This window comes from Colletotrichum jinshuiense, chromosome 10 (assembly GCF_051148585.1).
Source record: "Colletotrichum jinshuiense chromosome 10, complete sequence".
Lineage (NCBI taxonomy): Eukaryota > Fungi > Ascomycota > Sordariomycetes > Glomerellales > Glomerellaceae > Colletotrichum > Colletotrichum jinshuiense.
In genome coordinates, this window is record NC_139303.1 from 1,884,287 (window position 1) to 1,905,020 (window position 20,734).

Consider the following 20,734-nt stretch of genomic DNA (forward strand, 5'->3'; position numbering starts at 1 on the left):
AGGATGAAGATGAAGGGCCAGTTCTTGGTTATTTCTCTGAGACGGAGCCAGATGAAGTTTATAAGGACATACCTTCGTCGAGGCAAGTCAAATTAAACCCTCAGCGACGCAGCACTTGCTCAGAGGACAACTTGCCTCATGTATGCGTGGCCGAATCAAGTACGCCAACACTTCCTACTGCAAACCGAGGGTTGAATTCATAATCTCAAGTGTTGCTGCTCTCGTCTATGGAAGGGTTGGAGAACAACAGTAGATAGAGTAACTCGTAAAAGTCTGGTGGCTTGAGAAATTGCCGCATGTGGCTGTTGTGTTGGTTACGAATGAGAATGGCATGCCGGATAGCATTCATCCCAACAGTATTCATTATCAGTATTTTACAATAGACGTAGCTGTTTCCTGTTGAAGTCAGTCTATTGTTATAACCTACTACTGGTCGGTGCAATAGTAGCTTGAATAAAGCCTCACCCTACTCGACTCAGTGGTCAGGATGAGCAGACAATCAAGCATGCAGACAGGGGACGCAGAATGTCAATAGACTTTGGTAAAGAGGAGTGTTTACAAAAGCTACATGGTTATCAGTTGATGACTGTCAAGGTGATCACCGTTCAACTGTTCGCCACAGCCCTACCCCCCATGTTTGCCAGAATAGACTCAGGACACCTATATAGAGCCTATTGATCCCATAATTAATACGGGTCTCAGCTTTTATTGGCATCAAATACAAAATATCAGATTCCTGATTGTTATAATCAGTAAATGTTTTACTAGTGACAACTTATTGCTGCAGGTAAGACAAGTCGAGGCAGGACTTTGTGTGCCGTTGCAGGACACAGCACCTGAGATAGCACTGGCTGTCCCCGAATCCTCCAGGAGCCCGAGCATTGATTAGTATACTAATTTCGTGGAGGAAATACTTCAAGGGATCTAAAATCACTACATAGGTTTTAAGGACTTTGTGAATCCAACGGAGTGTCTTCTCTGACATTTACTGATCCCAAGCAGAAAGGCCAGCCCCCTAGCTTATTCTCCGTCTTCTTTTCTTCATTCAAGGAAAGTTGGTGCAACGTTTGAAAACAGGCCAGTTACAACAAGATTCAACAAGAGGACGAATACACGCCGTAAGGGTTCGATCTTAAACCCGCTTTCCTGATTTCTTCCACCGCTAAATACAATCAGAACTACTGACCCTCCCACCTCCAATATATTATACATTAACCGATTCCAAAAACCTCTCTAATACAACCCGACTCATCTTTCTTTTCACCATCCTTGACACTTCCTCGCCCATCCAACAAAACCAAGAAAACGAAAGCCTACAACAAAAAAACGCATGCCGGCATCATCTGCATACCAAGGCATGGTGTATTATATCCGTTCAACGATTCTTTTTAGGAGACCGTTCATCGATATCGGCCTTCTCACCACATCGATCGAGCAAAAGGCGAAGTGTATCCTGTCCATTCTGAGCCGCAGCTTTGGTCAGTGATTCAGTGATTTTGACTTCATTGCCCCGTTTGTCGAGCAGGAGTTGAAGTGTAACGTATCCAGACTGTGCTGCAGCTTTGGCAAGTGCTCCGGTGACTTTTATATCATCTCCGAATTTGTTGAGCAGGAGCCGTAGTGCCTTAACCCCTTCCCGAGTTATTCCAGTAACAAGTGAATCCGTAAGCTCAAAATCACTGCTGCGCCTGTCCAGTAGAACCCGAAATGTTTTATGTCCATTCCGAGCTGCTGTATATATAAGTGTCTCGGTGATCTTCACCTCATCTCCGAGCCTGTCGAGTACAAATTTAAGCGCATTTCGTCCGTTCTGAGCTGCGATTTCCGCGAGCCTTTCAGTGGCGTTCTGCGCAACACCGCAGCTACCAAGCAAGATCCGAAATGTTTTAAATCTGTTCAAAGCCACTCTATTAATAAGTGATTTGGTAATCTTAAAATCACCATCGCACTTGTCCGCTAGAACTCGAAGTGTTTTGGGCCCTTTACTAGCTGCTGCACAGATGAGTGACTCGGTGATCTTGACTTCATCTCCTCGTTTGTTGAGTAAGAGCTGAAGTGTTTCAGATCCGTTCCTGGCCGCGGCTTCGGTGAGTGACTCAGTGATCTTGAATTCATTGCCCCATCTGTCAATGTCAAGTAGGAGCCGAAGTGTTTCATGTCCGTTCTGAACTGCGGCTTTAATAATTGGTTTCGTGATCTCGATTTTGTCAATGCATCGATCGAACAAGAGATGAAGCGTCTTGGATCCTGTTTTAGCGGCTAGTTCGACAATATACTCTGTGATTTTTCCGACTCTCTCAGAATGTCGATTGAGCAAGAGCTGCAGCTGTCCGTACCCTTTCTGAATTGCCATACAGATAATGGTGTCCGGAATCTCAAACTGTTCGTTTTGGCTTTCCAAGAATGAAGCCAACATTGTGGTGGTTTCCGATACTACACCGTCAGACATGTGCCTCGTTGTGATCTGTACAGGCATAGCACTGTCTTTGAGGCAATTCAGAAGGTTTGGTCGTGTCAACCAAGTGTAGACCGCTGCGGTTTCTGATATCCAAGATGTCTGCCTCTTCATTTGCATAAATCTTACTACTTCCTTTTCGCATGTGGCAGAAAGGAGTTCCACGTCGAAGATGCTGGCGGAAAGATGTGAGATCTGCATCTGTAGATCTGCGATTTTGGCGGACTTGACGGTATTGGCGTCGATTTTGTTGTCAAACAGGTATGTGATAATTTCCCTAACGACGGCCTCCTCGGTTTTCGTATAATCTGCTGTGATATTCGCACCTCCAGCTTTCACATCCGAAGCAAGGCCCAAGAGTGCATACAGCCTGTCTCTAGGATCACTGGCTTGGCTCTCCCTGAATCGCCACAAAAGGGCACAAATATCAGGCTTCTGGGCCCACCACGAATACCTCCTGGAAGGGCCAGGCATGATATCAATGATTGCCTGGCATTGGGTGGTTGGTGTTATACCGAGAAGTGTTGGTGCCATAGCGAAGGCTCTTGTGTCAATCCATCCTTCGCTGCAGCCAAGGAAGGCCTTTCTAGCGTTGGCTACCTCTTGCAAAATCCAGACACGACTAAACCATTCATTCTTCATGAGACACTTGAACGCCGACGAATAGTTCGAGCTCTGGCGGTGGCGTCCTTCCCGACAGTGGATTTCCATCTGCTCCCAGACCGCCAACCATTTGGGATCGTCAAGAGCCCAGGTCCACCATGCCTCACTCGGAACTGTCTTTATAAAGCTGTGAAGAGATGAAATCAGATGGGCGGTGTTGTGTTCGACATACCCTAGCCAGAACAGGACTTGGTCTGCACGCGCATACACTCTGCCCATCCAACCGACCTGATGCCCGCGTTCTCTGATGTTGCTTTGGTCAATGCAAATAGCATCAATCCAAAGAATCCGATCTTCATCTTGACGTCTTAACTCTTTGAGGGCATCAAATAGATTCGCTGTGGTAAAAAGGACTTTCCCGTTTACCAGGATCGTATGGCAAAGGGTGGCACTGCTGCCCCAACAGTATGATAATGCTTCATACGGTATAAGAACTTCTCTGTCATCTAAGTATGCCTGGAAAACATGGCAGTGTATTGGGCCAGATCCAGCTTCAAGCCTCAGAAGTCGAAACCCTGGTTGATCCAGGTCAAAGGGTTCGTATTCGAAGTGGTCCGCCATGGGCGGCTCGAAGCCGAGCTTAATGGGATCGATAAGACGGACCAGACAAGTAAGGTACGAAATAACAACCTTACAGACCTCCGCAGATGATAAGGAGGGCTTTCCATGGCCAGAATACTCGGCAATACCACTCAAAACTACAAGTGAACGACACCTGATGTTTGCAGCAGTAGTCTCCAAGCAAAGCACATCGTTCTCAGCTCGGATACAGTCCATAACTGCCGCATCGTCGAGGAGCTGCGTTGATGACGCGATCACACCGCGGAAAGCCTTCCGCTGGTGTTGAGAAGTGCCTTCGCCAATGGATCGCAGCCAGTTATCGCGTCCTTCCTGGCAAAGAAGGGCCTCAACAGCTATTGCAACCGCTTCAGGGATGCGTTTCGGATGGCTTTCTATAAAAAGGCGCTTTTGCTTCTTGGTCTTTTCGGCATCAAAATACAGAACGCTGCTTTGGAGGCCCGGTTTGGTCCCGACAACGACGTCGCCTACACGGGCGAGCCCTGCTTGAAACGCGATAGCCTCAGAGCTCACCAAAAATCCTGCCCGGACGGAAGGGAACTCGTGGAGCAAGTTGTCGACCACATCTCCAGTGCCCCGGGGCAAGGTAGCGGGACCCTTGCTTACCGCGACAACATTGTACCGCCCGACCCTGCCAGTGCTATAGGTGATGCTCGGGAATACAGAGGAATAACCTCCGTAGGTCTCGTCAAAGAAGGAGGTGGCAACTGCGTGATGATCAGGGGAGGACAGGATCCAAGCAATGTCATACCGCTGGCTGTTGCGATGATCCATTACGAAGTGAGAGTAACTAGGGAAGTGCGACAAGTGCTGTGGCAGATGTGTGAGAAGGAGTTTTATTTCGCGCCCAACATATTGCGTTGTGAAGTCGGCACATGTGCGATTTTGGCTATCTCGATGAATATAATAGAAGAAACACCTGGCAGGCAAAGTGAGAGAGACAAATTCTGACTTATGTCTTGAGAAATTTTGTATGCGGGGTATGCCCTCATAAAGTTCTTCGTGGAGGCTACTGATGTCCCCTCGGGGCTTTAGGAGGCTATGCTGGGCACCGGCGTAAGGCAGTTATTTCTCTAGCAAATAATAAGTGGCCGCTTGAGACTCCAAGGCAAAAAGTGCAGTGGCGCAGTAGACTGCCTCGAGCCTGCAGTCTTCCATCCGTGCGCATGGTTAGTAGCCATAGGGAGATCTTACATTGCGCCATCCTACACCTATGGAGAGGGGTGGGAGATCGTGGCAGACTATAATGACCCGGGGCTTGTACCCCTTCAACCGCCACTCCCCTAGACACTCAGAAGAAGGGCCCGGGTGGTTCTGTTAAATTGAGGTAAGAAGGATGAAGTCATTGTTGCTTAACCAGCTAAGGTCATCTAATGGAAGGCAGACCGTCCTCTATGTACAGGATATTCAGACCGCTCGTGACCTTACAGGGAGCATTTAATCCCTGTTTTACCACTGCTGAATTGTCTTACTTCAACAGGTTCCGACTTCTTTCCAACTACTTGCATACCTAGATTATGTATGATCAAACACACTATTTTTCAAACCTTTTATTCGCTTGAATTCTGATTTTCAAGCTATCATGGGAAAGGCCTCTTTTTATTCACTGCTGACTGCGCACTTGCGATAACCCTGTGTGCTCCTTGCCATCAGTCGATTTTAACTTACAGTTTTTGCCAACCTTCTTACCAGAACTATGTAGGCAATGAAGTCTGGCATGTTAACTTTTTGATGTTAACAGAAGACTCGTAAGTTCGATATCTCATGCACAGTGCATGTTAGCTGAAGGCGACGACTTAGCCAACACATCCCCGAAACAGTAAGCGTGGTATACTTTTATCACCTCGTAATTGATTCTAAGTGTTCAAGAAATTGATTGTACTGGTCCAGATAATGAAAGCTGGGTGTTTCAACTTGCAACAACTGTAAGACAAAAACAGAAGAAAGAAAATCATTTATATCTTGATCTATAATTAAACGGAGGAAGTGCATAAGCAAAGCAGTGTGGATGGAACAAAGCCAGGGAAACAATTATTCAAATGGTTAATGATGCAACGATTACTGCAAATCCACAAAAAGTTTTCACCAACATCCCAGATGGGCAAAAGCTGGACACTGTGGGAATTGAACCCACGACCTTTCACAAGCAAGCGCATTATCTGAATCCGAAGGAAACAGAACAAGATGCGAAGCGAAAATCATACCCCTAGACCAAGCGCCCGTTATTGGATGCTACGATGAGTGGAAGTGTGACTCATAAACCTCATAGGTGGGGAATGCGGAGCACCATCACCGAATCAGGAAACCGTCGACGGTGCTGTTTTCGGCGACTAGCCCTGCCGGCTTTCATTCAGAGGATCGGTAGCACTAACAACACGAGAAACGGGTCCTCAGCTGATACTCTCTAATGGTTAAAATTTCACTTTTGGCCTTTAAACAACATCTATAGACTACCGTAAGAGTCCAAACAATGTAGAGGTGGGGGATTCGGACGTTGAGCTCTCATTTGCTAGTTACGACTGTTATTGTTGCCATTGGACGTTGTAGTTACCTACGCAAGCTCATCAGCACTCCACCCAGTTTCTAACTATGAATACGCATAACAAGTCACAACACTAAATTCTGCTAAATGTGTAATTTGTCTTAAACATTATCTAATTTGAAATCTCTCTGCCTCAGTGATTGTCTATCTGCAACAGTTTCATTATTCACAATACGGAGCTCGGTAGCTTTGCTTTGGACTAGACTGGCCCATCTCCATACAGATACACTACAAGCAATGATCGGGGTTCGTATCAGATGGGTTTCCCCACCACGATGGGAACGGGTGCTCCTTGCCGCTGGCACCAAATACGGCAAAAGACAAGATGAAAATGACGATTTGTGATCCTCCATCCAACGCCGCTCCGATGAGGTAGTTGTACTTGTTGTAAATGCGTGGCATTCTGCGTCTCAGCCAAAACTGCGAGAACACACCCACCGCAATAGAGGACCAGACCCATGAAGTGTTGCCATAGTACACCTGCCCGGAAAACGAAAGGATGATGGTGGTGTTGATGGGCCATTTCTTGATGCGCGGGAAGGCCTTGATAAGACCCCAGTGCAAGACCGGAAATGCGGCTCCAACGAGCAAACCGAGTGGGACGACAACGTAGCGCCCAGACCGGCCATACATCTCTTTCGCCAATGCCCAGGTGATGGCTTGGGAGTTAAGACTTTGCATGGCGGAACCGCTCCAGACGTTGGTTCCCTTGGGATCTAAGAGGATCTCTCGTTGGTTGGTAACAATGGTGGTCATTACGACGTAGTTGAGGGCCGCCCCTAGAAGAGTACCGTAGATCTGCGTGCCAAACATGACGCGATGAGGTACTTTGGTGTATTGCCCAACCTTGAGCCAGTTGGCCAGGTTAACGGCGAGAAGAATGACTTGGTGAGACCAGCTGGCAAAGTATAGGTTGGCCAAGGGTCGCCCGGGATGGATAACACCTCCGACCATCTTGGAGATTTGATTGGTTCCAACTCCGGTTCCATACAATCCATACAGGATACATGAAAACGGAGCGATGAAACCGCCGAGGATAAGTGATACGATGTAGCCCCACACAGGCAGAGTCGTCTCGCCTTTGATGTTAACAACTAGGCCGGCGATGAAGGTCAGGACAAAGAGCGCCAAGTACCACCACATTGGCACCTCCTTGTACTTGAGCATCGCCTGGTAATGGACATCGGGCTGGGTCCTGGTGCGCGCTTGCTGCCATGCATCACGCATGTCTTTGCCGTAGAAGATAATGACGTGGGTGATCAACGCACCAATGGCGCAACTAGAGGTGAAATAACCCCAGACAGTGCTGGAGGTCATGTGCGGCAGACCGACCTCGTCAAGCTTGGCGTAATCGATGACACCTTTGTCGTTGAGAACTGCTGTTGTCGACCACCTGGTGCCGTTGCCCGCGAAGAGCGATGTCGACATGAAAGGGAATGTCTTGGCACCCCAAGTGTTGCTGTAGAACAGTGCGGGCATAGCGACGTACCATATGGCATAGCCGATCCAGGAGTTTAGTTGTTGCTTGATGGGGAGCGACAGGTACGTGCTCTGGATGTACTGCCAATCAAAAGAGAAGTTGAGGAGGCCCATGCCTTCGTTTGAGGAAGCTCCGCCGAAGATTGTCGAAATGACGGTGCGGGTTTGTTTCGGGGCGTTCATCGATGCGAGACAGACGATGGAAATACCTCCAAACCACGTCACTATGTACGCGGGGAACACCTCCCACACCGCAGCAATGCCAAGAGCCATGCCGAACTTGATGAGACGGCCCCGGTTGGCGATTCGGTCGAAGTGGAGGTTTTGGTACAGCACGACTTGCGGCAGCGTCGACCAGTAAACCATCTCGGCCGGGTAGACGATGAGCGGTCGCAGCACACCCGCCAAGACGAACCCGCAAAGCGAGATCGAGAACGTCGCGAGAATTGCAGTGGTGGCAGTGACAGCGCGATCATAGAAGAGTCGCTCGACGGCGTAGATCTCGACACCGGAAAGACCATTGTTGCCAGAAGAGGCGATCAGCGAGGCCACAACATGTTCCTTGATGCCGAAGGGCTGTCCAGAGTTGAGGAAACGGAGTGTGCTTTGCAGCCATGCTGATTTGAACCGGTCGGGACGGGGCGTTACCATTGCCCATGCTTCACCAAAAACAAAGACCAGCACTGTGCAAAACGTGAGAAGCAGAACTCATGATCATTTTTATGGGATACATACGCTGCAGAAAAACAGCCGAAACTTGCATCTGAGTCGGCTTGAAGGTGTACAGCATGGTGATGACACTGGACAGCGCGGTGAAGACGGTGCCTAGGACAACCGATCGGAATGTCAGTGCCGGGTCCCCATCGTCGCGGTCCGAAACCACGTATTTCGACACATCAACACCTTTGCAATATCAATTAGCAAATGAAGCTAATAAGGATTGATGCGGCAGCTGATTACCGTTGCGAATGACGGGATGCCCTTTTACATATTCGGCATCGATATCGACTTGCGAGTGAGTTGAGTCCGTGTCATCCTTCTTGGATGGGGAAGCCAATACCGTCTCGTCGCCGACAGTGGTGAATGGCTCCTCCGTCACGTTTGTTGTAACCGTCGTCTTTGAAATATTCAGGGCATTTACGCCACTGGAGGACGTTGCGTTGCCCGACATCTCTTTTGGATGGGCCAGTGGGAATAAGCCGAGAGAAGAAGTGAACGCCAAGTGCCGCTAACGAACGTACCCGTGGCCAAGCAACAACTGCAGAAAAGGCGGGTGATCACCAATTTATTACTAGCATATCGGGACCCGTCTCTGTCAACGCTCGTCGGTGACATATCCATCGTCGTACCGATTGCGGGGGGTTGGCGATGTCGCCATTTCGACTTAAATGACGGGTGCAGCTTTTTGCCTCAAAAATATCAACACATCCATAATTGACGAGGAATTTTTGAACCACGTTCAGAGCTCCAGCGGGACTCAGCGAACCAGCAAGTAGTAATGATGCATTAGAGGAGGGGCTTTCTTTGGGGCGAGGAAGACACTGCCGAGAACCGTTTGCTGGAACCCTTGTCCTTGGCAGTTGGTGGGACCATCGGTATCCGTAATGCCGAACAGCGCCAATAACGACAGTTGTTGAATGGGCCAGAGACAAACCCGAATGGCTGGATCGTTGCCGAAGCTTGCGGTGACTTTATTGCGATGAACTGCCCCGGTCAACACTTGAAAAGCAGAGAAGAAAAAAAGGGAATTGATGGCACCGATACCATTGAGCCATGTATTACTAGATATGCTCGAGAGAGGAAAAGAAAAACCGCGGAATCTGCAACAATTGTTTTCTAGTCAACTCATTTGCTGTCACCAGGCAATCCCTGTAGGGAAAATAACTTACTGCTGAGTTTGTGTTGACGCGAGTCGTTTATCACCAATCTGTGGAGATTTTCAACACTCCGATTGCGGAAAGTCGTGTGTCAACCAACTTTTTACTCAATAGGGGGAAGAAGCCGTTTTCAATCAACCGAGCATGCATGATAGGCTCTCTTTGTCCTACTGGGGTCTGCCTACCGGAAATGGTCTGTGCCATCGTGCATTTTTGTTTCAATAGCCGTCTTCTAGGATAGCCGAAAAGATTATCAGCGACCAGCCTTCAACTGGGGAGTAATAGCGAAAACACACCTTTGTTTGGTAACCTTGATTTGTTATAAAAGCTTCGTGTATTCCTGTTTTTGCACGCAGATCTCACTAGAAATACTAGAGTTAAATCAAATTATCAGTCAATTTGACGGGAGGTTCAATGAAAGGAACGAGTTGCAAAGAGAGTTCGGCATACCAGCCTCTGTCAATCAGAAGCTTTGTATTATGATTAATTTGGTCGTATGGTTTCAATGTAGATTTTTCCCTGGCACCGCTCTTACCGAGATATCAGTAAGCAAACTCAGCCTGATTCACACAAAAAGAATGCTGTATGCATTAAGTTGGCATGCGGCCAGTTGCAAACTCAATCTCACATTGACAAAGATTTAGCCAATTCTAAAATCATACAGTGTTATACACAGCAACCCCTAACATGAGCTTCTTCATGAAAGTGAAAAAGGCGTCTTCAATCTACATGAGGTGTGTCAGATGCTGGCGAGTCCTCCGCACTGGCTCGTTTCCAGGATACCAAACAAGGGCCGCTGCGGTTGTGCAAGCTACCTAAGTGACGATATCACTCGGCATATAGTTTTCCGTATTCATAAATAAATTACCGACCCAGAAATCTTACTTTATAATTATATTACGAGCGAGTACTTGATCGTTCGTAAGATCGCAGGTTTTGCAACTTGATCCACTCCTGTAAATGTGAAGGGCTAATGTTGCGCTTTGCTACCAGTAAAGTAACCATTAGAAATTACTTTTCCGATTGATGGCTTAACGCTCTTGTTGAGTGAAACAGAACAATGTTTGTGAGGTTTGTTGAATAATGAATCACTTGACTTACCTTTAGGCGGAAACGAAGATGGCCACTTGTAAACAACGAGTGTCTACGGCAATTTTGATCCGATTGATTGATCTTCGGCACCGATGCGAATGTGATTGATTGAGGAGGAAGACTATAGTGCCGCCTGTCAAACCGATCCCATGCACCGAATCAACTTATGGAACTTCAAGTTCCGGGAGAGGGATACCGGGTTTTTGAGGTTGCGTGCAAACCCTTCATGCATAGTTTGGATTGCCAAAAGAGGCAAGCTTGGCAACGCGCTTGTACATGACTCCAATTTTGCCCATGGGGAATGGGGCCCCGCAAAACTTTGTTCTACAAGCTGTTTGCCGCCATCAAGCTTTTTGATACCCGCGATGGTTAATCTTATTTTTCCATGCCGAAATTTCATCCTCACAAGGCGCCGATTTGCCGGCCTCGATATGCAGTTGGGACGAGAGGCTGTCTGATGCAAACAAACAGACGCTACCCTCTTTGGGTAATGCATGGAATATCCGGTGTCGCCGTGGAAGGTGCTCGGGCTGAAATACCAGTCGACGATACATCAGGTGATTCGGCCCGCCACAGCTCTTCAGCTGGCCGGCCAGCTGCCCAAAAATCATTAGCAGGGGTAGAAAGTAAGGCTGAGGACTCCAATCCGGAACGGGAACGCGGCAGCGTGGCTCTTCCAAGGCGCCTTTATGACAGCCCATGGGAATTCCCTGGCGTCAAGGCGTAACGCGGGATCACACCGTGACATTGGCATTTTGGCACTTTTCTGGCATTTGTTTTGCAGACTCTATCAGTGGATTGGAAAGGCGACAGACTCTGGATTGCGATTGGCTCATCATCGCAACTTTGCTTGATGTTTGGCCTGAACTGCTGCCGGCCCATGCAACATTTTGTTTCAGCTTTGACACCAAAACCCTTGCAGATTAACGGCTTTCTGATGACCAACATCATAGGCACCCTTCTGGGTGACCGGAAGAAAGCCCACTATTCCGACGGAATTGATGTGATTGGCTTTCCCCGGATTGCACTCAGCGACCGGTTCGTGGGCTTGTTCCGACGATTCTGGTGGGAGACGACGCATCGTCCCGAAGGTGGTCCAACAACTTTTCTCAGCTCCCATTCCAGCACCAGGGTCGACCCTTCCCGTCAGACATGTCATCCCACTCAGAAAGAGCAGTGCGTAACTCGGATGGGTTATAGGTCGTCTCCATCCAGTGACAGTTGGCATCCGGGACCGAATTGGGTGGGCGGTTTCTTAGACGCAAACGTATCAAGCTGTCCTAATTGGGATGCCCATGCGGTCAAGGTCAACACCAAGAAGCCCCTCTGCGTCTCATCGCCCAAAAAGGAAATACCAAGGAGAAAAGGTAGTTGCAGATCACTCACTTCATACACACAAGCTTCAATACCCCAGTTTATCCTAAAATGGAAAGAGGAGGGAGAAAAGAGGCGTTGAATAGATGTGGCTACTCTTTCCTGATGTTGATAAAGTTGGGCGATAATCACGCTTCATTTCTACTTTGGGTCATTCTATTCTCATCATCATTTTCTACTACACTCAATTTAGCTCTTTATCATCAGCGACTACCACATCAGCCATCTTTTTTGCCTACTAGTATTTTAATTACCTATTTAACAAAATGTACGCACTTCAAGTTCTTCTCGTGTCCCTCCAGGCGTGGGCGGTCGTAGCTGCACCTCACCCCAAGATCCTCGTGTCTCGTCAGAAAGACACTATCACCGCCGCTCTCGGAATGGTCCAAGGCTCTCTCGAAGGCCTCGATACCGCTGTCAAGGGACTCTCCGTGTCCGATCCCAATTCCGTTGCCGGTGTTCTCACCGCTGCTCAGGCTTCACAGAGCGCCCTTGACACGGCCACAACAATGATTGACGGCGCCGACAACCTTGGACTCTTTGCAGCCATTGGCCTTCAGGGCACCGCCGACGGTCTTGTTACACAAGTCCAGACTACCCTTGGCGACCTTTCCGAAAAGAAGCCCGTTTTCGATCAACTCGGTGTTACATCTGTTGTGGCAGACTCTCTCCAGCAGCAGAAAGCAGGCAGTACCAAGCTTGGCGACACTCTCCTCACCAAAGTTCCAGCTATCGCGAAACCAATCGCTCAAATGAGCACCGGACAGCTTGGTGAGGCTTTGGACAGTGCCATCGCGGTATTCAACCAGCCTGCTGCTGGCGGCGCGGCGGCAGCAAAACCACCTGCTGCAGCATAAATGTGGGGGAAGGAGTACAATGGCCGCGCTGGATATCGCGGCGAGAGTGCGAATTTGGTTGGATGGTGATCAGGTTGTGAACAGTACTGGAAGACACGGAGCGGTAACCAGGAAAAGGCAGCTGAATATGACGATTGGATAATGGAATTGAACCATTTTTCGTTCACTCATGAGTACATTGTGATTGGAATCTTTCCACAGAGATGTGGGTGGCTATCCAAGTCAGTTGTAGATACTAGCAGTACCCATCTCCATATACTTCAAACAAGACATCGCAAGACTGCTTGGAAACCCAGACATTAGAGTCGAGGGCGACCTCAAGCCAAGATTTGTGCGTTGACACATCCTTCATGAATGTGTTGCTTCAACCTCGGCTCTATGTGACCCTTTCCTGCTAAAGTATGTAAACTGGACGATGACATCAATGGTTAAGGGCTTGATTCATGGCAAGCCCAACCAAACGAACCTGAACTCTACTTATCCTGAAACTTGAGGCTAATTCAGCGTGGCCTCGTAGTTCTTGGTTTGTAGCGCAAACTCTCAATTCTATCGCGGAATCTAAAGACCCCTAGCTTCATTGATCCAAGTTCTATAGGCACTTTATAAACTTTTGCGCCCCGAAAGTAACATGAACGATGAACTAAAGCCCAAAGCTTGCACGCAAAGATGCAAAGGAGGCAAGTTACAACTTGGCTGCAACGTAGGTGAGACCGAACCAACCGGGCAGCCCAATGAGCTCGAGCCTTAGCCGTTACGAGATAACAGGGCTCTTCCCAACACCATCAGCCATGTATCCGATCAGGGGCAGTTTTGGCATCGCCTATCGTTGCTTCATAGGGGTACTACAGGGTGCATGGGTTGAACCCCTAATAACCGTTATATTTGGCGTCTACTTATGCGTCGCATCTTTTTTAGCCGAGGTTTCTTCCATTATTCTCAAGGCCATCTTACATTTATTGAAAGTGTTGCGCTGGCATTTGAAGACATGTATCCCTGCTTATATATCCGCTGCTGGGATGAATTTCTGAAGGGCAAGTTGGTACAGGCTTTACTCTCAGACGTTGAGACCTCCATCAATCACAGACTACCAAAGGTCTTTACAAAATAAATACAGAAAGAAATAAAACTATTTGAGACACCCAAAAATTCCTGCCCTCGAGTTCATCTGAGAGTTCCTCATCATGGCCCATTACAAGAACTTTGTTCAAGTTGAAGAAAGCTGTTACATAAGATCGCCCAGGCAATACAGTTGCCAATGATAACCGCTCATCAATTGTCAGAATTCAATGGCTCTCTTACTGTATCGTTATACATCCTATTGGTTTTGACTGATAAATGGAATTTGTATTTTATTTTATTCTTTTTGGAATCTAGGAAATGCCAACGGGGCTATCTAGAACTCGCGTTATTTCAGCGAAGTCAGTTTGAAGCTCTAGATCTTTTAACTTTTACCCTCAACTTCTAAGTCAAAATAGAACCTACATCGCAGCATCATGAATCTTCTACATAACTTACATGAAACAAATTAGTCCATATATGCTCGTGCGACCTGTGGCTTGATTACGTGCCCAGCTCTGTAACCCTTGCAAGCAGACATCTGGCTATTTTTACGGAATGGTGAATTAGTATTGCCACAGAAATATTCCTTGGTTGCATACGCCAAAATTCCTTTCGAAGCCTAGCGTAGATCCTTGTCGTACTTTTGGCAGCCCCAAAGCTGGAACTAATCTGAGATGGAAGTCAATGTACTTGCAGTGATCCAGCACGTCAAAGTGATCCGGCACGTCCCAGATGGGAACGCCTGAGTGACGATGCTCTAGAGATTCGTATAGCCCTTCGTCTATGTCCGACGTTGATTCAATCCGCACTATCAGTGTTGTACCCCCGCGTTCCTGGTTGCTGAGTTGTTGGAACGAGGTCAAGATCGCTTGCGTGGATGCATCGTCGTTGGAAATGGCCTCGCGACAGCTCGGCAGCTTCCTGTCTGTGAAAGGTGAACCCTTAGCTCTAAGAGTAAAAAACAGTGCCGATGGTACGCGTATAGTGCCGATTATCCACTTTTCCCCGTCAGAATTTAGGTGATAAGGCGGTAAAAGAATACTCCGTCGATCTATGAATCATTCAGTGTGATGGTTGGAAGGGTCCCCGCTGAGTCAAGTCTGAACCAAATGTTACATGGGTACGAGTGCAACATGCAAAACTAATGGCATTTTCACATAAGAATATCGCACGAATTCCGAAATGAAGAATCGATCTCATATTCTAGTCGGTAGAAAGCTTAAACAAGCTTATATGACAACACATGCAAGGAACCGCATCCATCTCTATCATTGTCCAACAAGTTCTTTGGTCCCCACTATTTGAAAGTCATCGGAACAGGGGGGGCTTGTGCGAGGTGACATTCTGTGTTATAGCCTCGGTGATCCCGTTTATTCATGCAGCATGCTGACCTGAGGGTCACTTTGCAACTGATGTTTACCCCTGGGTCTGAAGGTCTCGATTTTGCTACCAAGACCATCCGATGGCAGAATAATATAACCCTCTCGGCTGGGTTTCGATATTTCTGCTGTTTTATTCCACCACTACCACAGCATTTCACATATATAGACAAGCTTAGTTCAATTCCTGATCGAAGTTTCAAGCTATTCAATTTTATCATTAGGTCTTTTCGTGACGAAAAGATCGAGTTCTCCATGCACATGATTGTTAACTAGCTCAAAACAGTGGTTTGTATTTTGTGACCGGCTTGGAGGTGCAAATCATCGAGTCGGATCCAAATATCTTCCGTTGAACCCCTGATGACCAATGGTCAATCCCTGGCCGCTTTATGTTCCTGGTGGATTCCCCCGTTCCGTTCTCCGCTGGTTACCCCCACCTTTGCCGGAGTACCCAAGTAGTATCTTGAACGGACAAACAGCCGGATTGGATGCCAGGTCCGGGTGGGCATACTTCTTGACTCGCCAGGTACCATTCATTTATTCCCTACCAACGAAAGACCGTTTTAAGGCCCATTCATGCCTTTTGGGCAGGGGTTGAGCACGAGATGGGACGACTCGTGCACGTAGAAGGACAATCGTGGATCGTCTCCTCTCTCATCGGGACTTGCCGCATCGTCATGAAGCGCGCGGTAGAATTATACCACATTTTGCGACATGGGTGCATTGAGTAGCACATTGATCGTCATGGGCACCGGTTAGGAAGGTATCAATGACCATGGAACGATTATGTTGACCTACATGCTTGCAAGGGGCCCATGGCGCAATGCTACAGCCTTGATATAAGAACGGGACATCAGCTTTGACTTACACAGTCTCTGCTGCTTAGGACACGCAGAATTCTATCTTTCACTTTCTTTGCCTACTTCTGTCACTATGGTTCGCTCTCTCATGGCCCTTGCCCTTTTGGGCACCCAAGCACTGGTCAACGCCGCGGCTGAGGTTGAAACTCGCACCATCGATGAGATCTACAAGGCTGCTCTTGCTGAGGGTGGTGTTGTTACGCTCTGGCACGGAGGTGATGAAGCTACTCAGCAAAACTCCCTGAAGACCAACTTCGAGAAGAAATTCCCTGGCATGACCCTCAATGTCACTGTCGATCTTTCCAAGTACCACGACGGTCATTTGGATGAGCAGATTGCCGCCAACAATGTATACGTCGATAGCATTATCCTCCAGACCCTCCACGATTACCCACGATGGGCGTCTGAGGGTGCTCTTCTTGACTACGCCCCCCTCGGATACGACCAGATTCTTTCCGAGTTTAAGAACAACGAGACGGCTGCTTACTACGGCCTCTTCATCATCGCCTGGGTTGGTCAATGGCACTCTGGAAAGCTTCCCAACATCCAGGCCCCTGTTGAGTGGGAGGACTGGGTCAAACCTGAGTTCAAGGACAAGCTTGTCTTGACCTACCCCAACGATGACGATGCCGTTCTCTTCGCATTCGACCTCATGTTAGTAACATCGTCACACAAACCGCATGGCGTGAATTGCAATGACTAACACCTTTGACAACAGTCTCAAGCAGTATGGCACGGCTTGGCTCGACAAGCTCCTCGCGCTGAACCCCCGCTGGGTCCGCGGCACCCAGACTCCTCGCACCATCTACACCCAGAACAGCACTCAGTGGGCCGCTACTTTTACCTCGTCTGGTAGCGTCAACCCCGTCTCGCCTATAAAAGCTTCCCTGCCCGTCGAGGGCCGGTTCGTCTCTTGGCCCCAGACTGGCGGCATCCTCAAGAACGCCCCCCACCCCGAGGGTGCCAAGCTTCTGCACGCCTACTTGCTCAGCGCCGAGTTCCAGGCGAGTCGCGGAGGATGGAGCGTCCGTGGTGATGTTGCCCCCCCGGCCAACTACCCTCCCATCCTTGAGATGCCTGGAACCGACCCCACTGCCTTTGGCAAGTGGATGTCTGATCGCGCAGCAGTCGAGAGACTCCGCTTCTACCTGGAGGACCGTCTTGGCACTCCTCAGGGTCTCAGCCCCATCATTGATAACTTGTAAACTACGAGCCGAGATGTGGCGTATACCGGAAAGCACCTTAGTCAACATTCATGTACATAAGTGTTTTGTCTGATACTCGAATCCCTTAACGGGCATATTTAGAATTACATAGATATTTTCAAAAATACCAATCTTGTCAAGCACAAAACTGCTCCCTGAATTAGATAAAAACTTCAAAACGCATATGTTGCAATGAAGAGTCACGACACAGAGTGACTTTACTATATCAACATGCAATGCTAACTCGGCAAGATGTACAGCGCAGCCCGTCTATCAGTTCAGTCCGGCAACGCCGATACAAACGAATGATGTGACTTTACAAATGTCGACAGCCTCAGCTGCCTGGACGGCTAGACTCCATTAATAACTCAGTACCAAGAGAATAAGCAGTAGGAGTGAATAGGTGATAAAGCAAAAGAAAGGCTGATGTTGCGCTGAATTTTTTGAATTTTTTGTTTATTTTCTTGAATTGTTCCTGCTTGCACATACGGATAGATCGTGCCGGATCGGAAATTTCCTTGGGGGGGTTAAGTAAGGGGCATTGCAGAGCGTTGCCGGAATACCGCCCCTTGCAGGCGGCAGGAGCAGCTTGTTCAAGGCGTCCCATGCAAGCTTCTGACGTGCGAATAAGCTACTCTATACACTAGTTTGTGGACCCAATGGCTTGTTTGTGTTAAAGTGAAATTAGCCCCCAAGTACAACTGAGTGGATGGTTTGCACAGGGTAGTTCATCTCGTTAAATGCGCGTTTGCATGGGCTGCTTCTCGACGCTGGAATATTCCGGGCTGCAAGGGCAACGCGACTCATGCAAAACATGGTTTAGTGTATAGTCCTGTGTCGATCGGTGAGAAAGCGAATCCGGAGGAGAACCCAGCAGCACCGCCTGCAAATTTGAGTGAATAACTGGATCCGCAATATCCGTAGTCTCACTGCTTCACCCGACTGTATGCCGTGCACCAAAAAAACTGTATGTCTACATATGCTCCCAACTCGCGAATGAGATGTTGTCTACCACGAGTACTGGGAATTAGTCTAGCTATAATGGCAACAAACAAACTTCCGCCTCGAATTGGATCCAATGCTGTTTCACCAACTTGGTCAGGAGAACTGATCTTCATTTGCCTGAGTCGCGTGGCCAGCGCTGTGCTCGCATGACGAGCCGGGACTACATAAGGACGCCTCCGTTGGGGTTTAGGGTTGACCCCCGTTCGAGTAACCCCAGACAACTGTCACGGGTACACATTATGAAGCACGGTCTACCACCGCACGGTCCACTACCATTCGTACCGTTTAGTAGCAAACCAACCACTAAATACGAGATCCTCGGCATTGTAAATTGGGAACAACGCTAACGGAGGATCTTGACGGAGTACTAAATTGATATCTCTGGTTGATATCTGGATAGTGCTAACTCTGTATTCCTATATCTCTCCGATGTTTATCCCGCAAACGTGGCTGAATGAGAATACTATGGATCTAGTATTGGGTATATTACAGCTTGTAGCGTTTACAGAATAAAAATCGAGGAGCATAATGTCTACTGATTATTTCGCAATGTCATCTAGTCATCTCATTATGCTACTTCTACGATGCAACCAAATAGCATTGCATAACGATGGGAAAATCACCAGAAACACCGGGGACTATGTGCAAGATCGTCTTGACGTGACATACGGCTTAAGGTTTCAACTCGCTTCCTGTCGTTGTCTGCTCATAGCTGACCTTTTAGATGTGCAGCCGACCATTTCTGACCACTTATCCGCCGGAGTTGGGCATGAAGAAGCATAGAAGTTGAGTAGCTGAAAGCAGTATTTGCTGCTTGGTTCTAATCTCACAGCTGCCTGTTCCGTGACGGAAGAGCTCGTTCTTGAGCAAGCCTAACCAAGAAATTCCCTAAAGAGCTGTTCGAGGCTGTGTTTTAGATACTGCTGGAGATATTACATCAACTCGACCATTTCATCTCAATATACCAGAATATGATGTATGTACTTTTTGGTGAAAAGAACCTAGGGATGAGCTTGCTGCGGACGGTTAGACAACCATTGTAATCACAGTAGAAATTGTCAAAATATTTAGCATTTCCGTCATCATGTTACGCCATACCTCGGCTTCCCAACGGACGACGAGCCGGCCACGGAAGGTACTGTTTGGAAAGGAAGCCTTCTTACCAAAGATCAGCGTGATTCGATCGTAGGCGGCATACAGAATGCATTCTCTCATATCCCCTTGCAGACCAGCCAGTTTTCTGCCCAAACCACCGAATTTCTTCTGGGTTTTCTCCGAAGGCCTGGAGAGCAGTTCTTTTTAGAGCTGCCAGGCTTGGGATCTGCTCTAAGAAATGTACGCCTAATAGCGGCCAACAGAAACCAAACTGATTTATTTGTCTACTCGATGCGATTAGAGGCTCGACGTATTCTTCAGATGGGAGGACGACCAGAGACGAAAATCGAGCTCTATAATCGAAATCTCGAGAATGCTCTCAATGATGCCGTAGTTTCCGACAGTTTGGGTATTGTCAAATATCTGGTTGAAGAGGAGGGCTTGGATCCAAACAAGCACAGCCTGGGATACTCTACGACAGTCATAAAACGCTTTGTGTCACCTTTTAACAGGAGAAAACTTACATATCTGGAAATAGCTCTTGCGAATGGACGGTACCAAGTCGCAAGCTATTTAATCGAACATACGGACCCGGACCTTTCTGGGTATCTGGACTCAAAGGCAACTCGGGAAACACCACTCTGGAGAGCCCTTTCTGGCAGTTGGGGCCGGCCACAAAGCGGAGACGATGACTGTGTGAGTGCATGGGAACAGCCGCAGGAGCAGGAAGACATCGTTCATTTGCTTCTTCAACGCGGCAGTCCCGTTTCTGCTGTCTCGCCAGTCGGCCAGTCGAATTACCCGATTTCAGGAGGAATGTCGTTGTAGATGTTGTGGGAAGCAGCCAGTGGTCAGGAGGAAGCTTTATGGCTCTGCTGGGGATACAAGGAGTTGATCCGTCCAAAACCTCGCCTTCCTGGTAAAACAGTAGTACGACTGGAGTTGAATGAGGAGGATGAGAATTGGTGGACCAAGTTGGAGAAGACCGTCAAGACGCCTGCAGAATATGGTACTGCATCAGCTCACAGAGAGCACCAGGAACTTTGAATAAAATTGACCATGGATCCCTAGACTAGCTTCACATTTCTAATACTACTGCTAGATCCGAAATGAAATCCAACGACCACAGATGTAATGAGTGCGGTCCGGAGGAGTTGCCTATATCTTTTATCATTGACCATTCTTGCGGCGTGGGGCTTACTGGAAGACATTG

General features: G+C 48.1%; 4 protein-coding genes across 4 annotated transcripts; 2 read left to right on the forward strand and 2 right to left on the reverse strand.

The window, feature by feature from the left end:
- Positions 1-1,375: 1,375 nt before the first annotated feature.
- On the reverse strand, positions 1,376-4,471 carry EsH8_X_000459 (uncharacterized protein; the record flags this gene model as incomplete). The annotated part of the gene is made up of 1 exon (XM_083274547.1): positions 1,376-4,471. One exon carries the CDS (start codon positions 4,469-4,471, stop codon positions 1,376-1,378), a length of 3,096 nt encoding a protein of 1,031 aa, XP_083119939.1.
- A 1,996-nt stretch (positions 4,472-6,467) lies between these two features.
- On the reverse strand, positions 6,468-8,889 carry EsH8_X_000460 (OPT family oligopeptide transporter; the record flags this gene model as incomplete). The annotated part of the gene is made up of 3 exons (XM_083274548.1): positions 6,468-8,401; positions 8,454-8,621; positions 8,679-8,889. The coding sequence occupies 3 exons, from the start codon at positions 8,887-8,889 to the stop codon at positions 6,468-6,470; spliced, it is 2,313 nt and encodes a 770-aa protein (XP_083119940.1).
- A 3,438-nt stretch (positions 8,890-12,327) lies between these two features.
- On the forward strand, positions 12,328-12,918 carry EsH8_X_000461 (cell wall mannoprotein 1 family protein; the record flags this gene model as incomplete). The annotated part of the gene is made up of 1 exon (XM_083274549.1): positions 12,328-12,918. The coding sequence occupies one exon, from the start codon at positions 12,328-12,330 to the stop codon at positions 12,916-12,918; it is 591 nt and encodes a 196-aa protein (XP_083119941.1).
- Positions 12,919-16,289: 3,371 nt separating this feature from the next.
- On the forward strand, positions 16,290-17,421 carry EsH8_X_000462 (ABC transporter substrate-binding protein; the record flags this gene model as incomplete). The annotated part of the gene is made up of 2 exons (XM_083274550.1): positions 16,290-16,870; positions 16,935-17,421. 2 exons carry the CDS (start codon positions 16,290-16,292, stop codon positions 17,419-17,421), a joined length of 1,068 nt encoding a protein of 355 aa, XP_083119942.1.
- Between the last annotated feature and the right edge of the window lie 3,313 nt (positions 17,422-20,734).